Source organism: Chrysochloris asiatica, unplaced genomic scaffold (assembly GCF_000296735.1).
Source record: "Chrysochloris asiatica unplaced genomic scaffold, ChrAsi1.0 scaffold00119, whole genome shotgun sequence".
NCBI classification, from domain to species: Eukaryota; Metazoa; Chordata; class Mammalia; order Afrosoricida; family Chrysochloridae; genus Chrysochloris; species Chrysochloris asiatica.
The window spans coordinates 4,947,891-4,956,008 of record NW_006408637.1 but is presented as its reverse complement, the minus strand read 5'-3'; the positions used below and the strand labels follow the sequence as shown (position 1 = coordinate 4,956,008).

The following is an 8,118-nucleotide window of genomic DNA, read 5'->3' as shown; positions in this document are numbered from 1 at the left end:
AGTACGTCGTCTGATCTCTTAACTGCTGCTTCCACGAATGTTGATAGTTGATCCAAGAAGAATGAAGTCCTTGACAATTTCAATCTTTTCTCCATTGATAAGGATGTTGTTTATTGGTCCAGTGGTGAGAATTTTTGTTTTTCTGACATTGAGATGCAACCCATACAGAAGGCTGTGCTCTTTAATCTTCATCAGTGAATGTTTCAAGTCCTCTTCACTTTCAGCAAGTAAGGTTGTATCATCTGCATATCGCAGGTTGTTATTGAGTCTTCCTCCAATCCTGACACCTTGTTGTCTAGTCAGAGCTAAATTATGAAATTAGTGAAATTTCCTGAAATTAACATACCATTGCTATGGTATAAGGAATGCTGAAATTTAATGACCTTAAAGACTTGCTTGGAATCTAATATTTTAGTAAATCCTGGTTGTTGTTAAGTACTATCAAGTCGATTCTGACTCATAGTGACCCTGTATAGGGTTTCTGAGGAGCGGCTGTTGAATTTGAACCTCTGACCTTGCAGTTCATACTGACCTTTCGGTCCAGTGGTTATGAATTGGGCTGTGAACCGCAAGGTCAGCTGTTCGAAACTACCAGCGGTTCCGCGGGAGAAAGATGAGACGTTCTGCTCCCGTAAAGATTTACAGCCTTGGAAACCCTGTGCAGGGTCACTATGAGTCGGAACCGACTCCACAGCACTGAACAACAACAACAAGCCACACTAGGACTCCATTATTAAAACTTGCTGTAAAACAATATAAATTCATTTAGATTCAAGTTATTAAAATTAGATTCTGTACATAACTTGTCATTCACAAATATTTTGTGTCTTTAACCACTCTTTGTCTACATGCAGACATGATTTCTGTGTAGTTGTGTCATGTACAATTGGTGTTCAGTTTTGTAAAATTTCAGCATTATTTTGAGAGTAATTTTGTAAGTACTGCAGTTAGGCTTTTTAAATGACTAATGTAATATTCCTCATCTCTCTGGTTTACGTCATATTTCTTATCCATTGATAACGACTGGGCATTGTTTCTAGAGTTCCTCAATTATAAGTCATGCTATTATATTTAGTCTTGGTAAATGTCATTTAATACAAGTTACATGTTTATGTTTAAATTAGTTACCTAAACAAATCCCCCAGTAATATGATTTAGAGTCATAAAGAAACCCAGCGATGTAACTCTTGGGGCTTTATGAGTTTTCTTTTTTTGGCCAATTATATTTGATTGTTTTGATCATTGTTGTTATTGTTAAGTGCTTTTGAGTTGGGTCCGACTCATAGCGGACCTGTGTGTGTTTATCCACTGAGATTTTATTTAATTGCATAAGTTCATAACCCTTTATGATCAGTCATTGTTAATTTTTCCTGTGGTATATATTAGTTTCCCTCTTACGCTGATTTTCTTTTCAGCATATGAAAAATATTGGAGCCTGGTGGCACACTGAGGGGCCTTCATGGTGCAGGGGTTAAGTGCTGGCCTCACCAAAATTCTATGGTGTGAACCCACAAGCTGTTCTGTAGAAGACAGATGTGGCAGTCTGCTTCCATAAGAGTACAGCCTTGGAAAATGTGGGGAGCACGTCTTCTCTATGCTGTGGGGTTGCTTTGAGTCTGCATTGACTTGAGAACAGTGGGTGGGTCGGTGCCCACCTTTGCCTTAATGTGTTAGTGATTTCTTGGAGGACAATATTTCCTAAGTACCATTCATCTCTTTTTCCAGGCACCCAACTGGAGGATCCTTTATCCGTCCCAACAAGGTCAATTTTGGAGTAGACTTTCTTACTGCAGTTAAGAAACGCTATGTGTTAGCAGATGGACTAGAGGGAAGCAGAAAAGAGCAAATGATCACAATTGGAAAGAAACCTGTGGAAACTATTGGTTTTGACTCTATTATAAAGCAGCAAAGGTAAGTGGAAATGATAACTTTTTATAGTTTCATCCCAGTTCAGAATCTAAATTTACGTGACCAAGTGTTGGATCCCCATTTGTTCAAAAAGTAGTTTGTCCTTTCTGCACAGTGAATTGAAGTCTAAGGAACCCCAAGGATTGCGTATTTAAGGAAATTAAAATCCTTATTTCACACAGGGTTGGTGAATCTTTATGGATTGGAATTGAAATATTGATTTGCCCGTTATAAATATTTATGCTGCACTATCTTGCTTTGTAAACAACCCTGGTAGCGCAATGATTAAGCACTGGCCTGCTAACTGAAAAGGTTGGCAGTTGAAACCCATCACAACAAAGACCTGGCCACCTACTCTGTAAAGGTTTAAAAAAAAAAATCTGTTTTGGTGAACGTTGACATAGCAAATTAGCTTTCCATTTAATAATTTGTATACAGGTTTTTCCATGCCATTGGTGACAGTTCTCACCATTTCTGTTCTAGTTCCATTAATCTAGCTTCTTTGTCCCTTTGTATCTTTGCTTTTTGGTAAATATTTATCATTTGTTCTTACATAGTTGCTTTTTATCCTGTAAGGATTTATAGCTTCGGAGCCTCTATCGGGCACCTCTTCTCTGTCCTGTTAAGATTGCTGTTAATTGGAAATGCCTTGATGGCACCTAACAGTAACATCATGGATTGACTAATTACTAAATATCTAAGGCTCTCATTTTGATCCTTTTATATTTTCTGCGTCCTGGTGGTGCTGTGGGTTACTGTGCTGAACTGGATGGTTGGTTTGAACTGCAAGGTTGGCGGTTCAAGCTCACCTTGAACCCTATGCAGTGCCTCTATGAGTCAAAACCAACTTGATGGCACTTAACAACACAGGTATTTCATGCAACATTTCCAATTGAATGATACGTCAAGAATGGAACCGAAATAGTTTATCTGTTGTTATGTTGTGGAATAATAAACTGCACTGTAAGGTCGGTTTGAACCACAAGGTCTACGGTTCAAATTTACCAGCTGCTCCTCGGAAACCCTACACAGGGTCACTATGAGTTGGAACAGACTCCAAGGCACTTAACAGCAAAAACAATGTATAATGCTGGTACCATCCAGTATCTGTCTCTGGTTATGCCCTTTGGGAACCTTTTGTTTTTTTTAAAGGTTACATTTCCCAGTAGTTTATTTTTTTTGTTATATTTTAAAACTATGTTTATATATAAAAAAAAAAAGTTTTATTGTGAATTATGTGATAGTTTACATGGGAGACCATTAGCTTTACATTCATTCTATCGTATATCATCTCATTGCCATGATTACAATCCCTTCCATGCATCATCAACCAACCAAAGGGTATACCCAGCAAGCCTGCCCCCTGGTCATCAGCACACAGCCCCTCTGCCTCTCTGGGTCTAGAGTCCCCAGCTGCTCCGTCTCTCCACGTCATCGTCTCTGTCTCCATCTCTGGCGGCACTGTTTCTCTGGGTAGGGTCCCACACTCCACTCTTCTCCCTTGATGGTCCCAGGGACCTCCGCTCCTGGACTGCAACGCCAACCACTCCACTCCTTTTGCTACAAAACGTCCACCTTGACATTTCCAACCCTCACAGTCAGTTCTGATAGTAATTATTCACTATTGTACCACAATAGACCTATCCCCATCTCTTTTCATCAGCCCCGCCCAGACAGATTGGATATTACTTGATGGAGATCCTACCTTCTTGCGTATCCTCTGGATCTAGGCTCCCTCTTGAAAGCTTGTAAGCCAGTCACTTCTTGCCTTTGTAGCCCCCCCGCCACCCCATTTTGGGTATCCAATGTCCAAGTTGCCCATCCCTGTCAACCCTGTGTATTGAGTGGATGGGAATGATCCTTGCTGTAAAGATTTGTTCCCTCTTCTGAGCTACTGCATCCATAAGTGTAGATCAAGTTCATCAAATTGTATCAGATTCCTCTTTTTTTTCCTCCTCTTTCTTCTTCTAGTCAAGTTCTAATCATCCAGCCATTGAAGGCAGGTCAGGTGGGTATTATCTGCAAGTGTGGGTGTTCTTGTGCATCTCCCCTCACTTCTTATCAGCTGGCTGCTTCAGTCTCCACTCTAGTCCTCTGTGGCTATGTCACTGACTCTTGGCCCAGCAGTCCCCAGGTCTTGCCATATTGCCAGCCAACCAGGTCTCTACCCAGGTTCACAGGGATCTTTTGAATGTGGTAGGACTTAGCTCACAGATTCATTGCTGTTTTTCCCTCGCTTTCCCTTATCGGTGACCATACCTGGGAACCTTTTGAAACATACAGAATCTTCAGTCCTATTACAAATCTACTGAATCAGAGTTTGGGGACCTGGGTCCCAGGAATGTGCTTTTAAGTGCCCCAAATTATAATGTAGCAGTCTGAAGGACATTTAAAAACTGCTAAGGTACAACATTCTCTTCTCTGGAACTCTCTGTATGTCTTAGGCTGGGTTCTCCAGGGAAGCAAAAGTAGAACTACATACTATTTTTGTTGTTAAGTGCCATTGAGTCGGTTCTGACCCATAGCAGCCCTGTATAGGGTTTCTGAAGAGCAGCTAGTGAGCTTGAATCGCTGACCTTGTGGTTCAGACCTACCTTGCAGTTCAGCACATTAACCCTGGGCACACAATTTTCCAGGCACACCCAATGGGCGGGCCCAGCAGGCAGACATACAATAGAGCAGGCCACTGGCTCAAGTTCAAAGAACCGGAGGCTGAAGGATGACCCAGATGCAGGATGGAGACCCAGCAGAGAAGAAAAGGAGTCTTTCCTGTTTGTCCATTATATTGGGAACAGGCCACTCCCCCAAGGAAACAGCCTTTCAATTGATTGGCTGCTCATAGCCAATCATCACAGAGTTAACTATGCCTGCTCATAGCCTATCATCATAGAGTTAACTATCAACTGCCCAGCAGCTGGGAATCCTGGCTCAATCAGATTGACACAGAGCCTAACTATCACACCGTACGTTGTTATTCTCAACAAATCGGCTTACTGCTCATTCAGAATAACTGTCTGGATCAAAGAAAGTGATAATTGAACAAAAGTAGTCATAACTACACAAGTGCTTTCTAGGTCATGCAGGTTTATGCTGTGATTTGACCTGAGTTAGGCATCCTAGTAGTCACTCCTGGTGGCAAGGATGAAGAATAGATTTACAAACGCAATTGTCCGTAGTTTTGCAAATTTTTCTTCTCAATGTGTAAAGTATAAGAATTAAACTGTAATTCTGCTCAAAGTAATTTTCTTTGCCATTTTTTTGGTTTTGATTTATTAAGATTTAAAATAATTAAAATGTAAAATGCAGATGGAGGCAATTAAACCATCTTAAACTCTGGTAGCGTAGTATTTACAAATTGGGTTGCGGACCGCAAGGTCAGCAGTTTGAAACTACCAGCTGCTCCGCAGGAGAAAGATGAGGTGTTCTGCTCCCGAAAGATTAACAGCCTCGGAAACCCTGTGCAGGGTCTCTATGAGTCGGAATCCACTCCACAACACATAACAACATACTTCTTTATTCTTGATGGTGAAGAATAGATTCTTTTCTTGGAACCTTTGCTTTTTAGCATAGAATGATGAAATTACAAAACAAAAACAAAAACAAAAAACAGATGAAACAGGATTTTTAAAGAAAAGCCTGTTTTAATTATAAAACGTTATGTTTTATAATTAAATGATACTCTAAAAGAACAAAATAAGAAGCTTGACTAAAGCAGGCACCACCACAATGGTTTCAGTTTCTCCTCGAATTGACTTGGATTTCAAAAACCATATGCTTCATAGGGTTCGAGTTCTTTATTTTTTCCATCTGAAATGCAGATATTAAATAGCTTTTACTCAAAAAAGATACATATTTTTCTAATTGGTTAATCTTTATCAGAGAATACCATAGGCTCTCTGTGAGATATTACAACAGAAAACATTGCAAACAGAAAAAGAAAGACCTATTTTCTCTCCTTGTTTATGAGCAACTATTTAATTCATGAATTTTCCTGGTGAGTGACCTGACCTAAAGAAAAAATACATATATGTTTATTGTGTTTTCAGGAAAGGTTTATGTAGCAGTTTAAGTTCCCATTCAACACTTTCTACACAAATTATTCATTGATGTTGGCTGTGTTCTTCTGTATGTGTGAGCATTCTTATTAGTTCCATTGTAGTGGTTCTTTTTCCATTAATTTTCCCTGTCCATTCAATTTTCATTATTGCTTTAAAGTAAATGTTGACTCTTTGGTCTCATATAGATGATTTTTTAAAAAAGGAACACAGTACTTAAAGATGATATTCATTATTTTTTCAGCCAATTTGCTGTCTAGTTACTAGGTAACTTGAGAGATTAATTTTGGTTCATGGTTGAAGAATATCTTAGGGCAAGTTTCAGGAAGAACTCTAGTCTCAACCACTTTAGGAAGTCTGCTCTTTTTGCTTTGAAGGACATTGAGGTTCTGTTCCAAGTGTCTCTCCCATTCTCTCAGGGTTCACTACTGTGGCCCTGATTGAACAGTTGGCCCTAGAAGCTGGGCACCAGCTAGTTCTTCTGGTCCCCGAGTAGATGAAACCATGTTTCCTGTAGACTTTTCTGCCCTGTAGACTAGTCTCTTCTTTAAGTCTTTGGTTCCCTTCTTTCTCGTTTGTGGTCCTATTTCTTGAGTATCATTTCATTCAGTAATTAGCTAATGTCTTTCTTTTTTTTTTTATTTAAGGTTTTTATTGTGGATCGAGTGAAAGTTTACAGGGCATATTATCAGTTTTACATTCAACAAATCGTACGTCTTGTTTAATTACAATGATTATAATCCCCTTCCTATACCATCAGTTAACAGTATTTCTCTCTATCCATTTTAGCTTTTTAAAAGACAAACAAACAAACAAACAAAAAAACCACTCAGGCATATATATTAATTTATATCTTCAAAGGGCACATTCTGCAAGTCTGCCTCCTGGCCACCAGTTGTTAGTCCCTCTGTTCTTAGTTCATGAGTCTAGAGTCCTCTGCCTCCATCTCTAGCGCTGCTGCTTCTCTGGATAAGGTCCCGCATTCTGCTTGTGCGCTTCTTTCTTGATGGTCCTGGGGTCCTTTGTTTCTGGACTGTAAGATTAACCACTCCCGTTTTTGTAACAAAACTTCTACCTTTACAATTGTGACAGTCACAATTAGTCATGATAACAGTTATTCACTGTTGAATCTTATGATTCTTCTCCCCATCTCTTTTCGCCCAGACCCATGTAGACAAGATGACAGCTATTCAGTGGGGACTCTTTCTTTCCCCCCACACTCTTAAACTAAACTCCCTCTTGAAACCTTGTAAGCCAGTCACTTCATGCCTTTATTGCCCCCTCATTTTAGATAGCCAATGTCTAAGTTGCCTGTTCCTATCTACCCTGTGTACAGAGCAGATAGCATTGATACTTGATTTGAAGACTCTTTCCCTCTCAGTTGGTATTTAGAGTAACTACCACTCTGAGTATAGGTCAGGTTCATCAAATTGAAGCAATTTACCCTTGTTTCCTTTATCAAAAAAAATTTTTTTTCCCAATCTTCCTCTAGTCGAGTTCTGATTATCAAGCCATCAAGGCTAGGTCAAAAGGGTACTGTATGCAAGTTTGGGTGTTTTTATGCATCTCCGCTCACTTCATATCAGCTGGATGCTTCACTCTCAGCTCTAGCCCTCTGTGGCTAAGTCCTTGTCCATGGGCTCAAGTGTCCTCAGGTCTGACCACACTTTGGACCAACCAGCCCTTCCTCTTCTCTCTCTCATCTCCAGGTCAACGGGGGTCAATGGACTCAGCCCATTTCTTCATTGCTGCCTTTCCCGCCTCTTCACTCACCAGTAGACCAATGTGGTCGCCAGCAAGCTTACATGCTTGTTTGTGTGTTCTCTTCTTAGAGGGGAGTTTGTCCTGAAGGCACTTGATTGCTAGCCTTGGTGTATTCATGGTGAACAGCTTGCTTATTCTTGTATTGGCTAGTGATCCTGACATTTTTGTTTTGGGTTTTTCCTGATGATCTTTCTTTGAAGATGTATCTTCTGTCACTGTAGCTGTTCCAGTCTGCTTGTCCTTTCTAGTGGGAATGACCCACCTAATAAGTTTCTGGATGGGACTCAGGATTTCACCTAAGGTCCTGTAGGCTACAAAGTCTTTGCAAGAGGCCTATTTCACTGGGCAAGTTCTAGAATCCCTTTAAGGAATTCCAATCAGTTATAGGCTG

General features: G+C 40.2%; 1 protein-coding gene across 1 annotated transcript in view; it reads left to right on the top strand.

Moving 5' to 3' along the window:
• The window catches only part of TBCE (tubulin folding cofactor E), a 109,504-nt gene that overhangs the window by 36,375 nt on the left and 65,011 nt on the right, over window positions 1-8,118 (top strand). Inside the window, exon 3 of the mRNA XM_006868565.1 lies at window positions 1,726-1,911. Coding sequence (XP_006868627.1) covers window positions 1,726-1,911 — 186 coding nt within the window. The remainder of the gene's footprint in view (window positions 1-1,725; window positions 1,912-8,118) is intronic.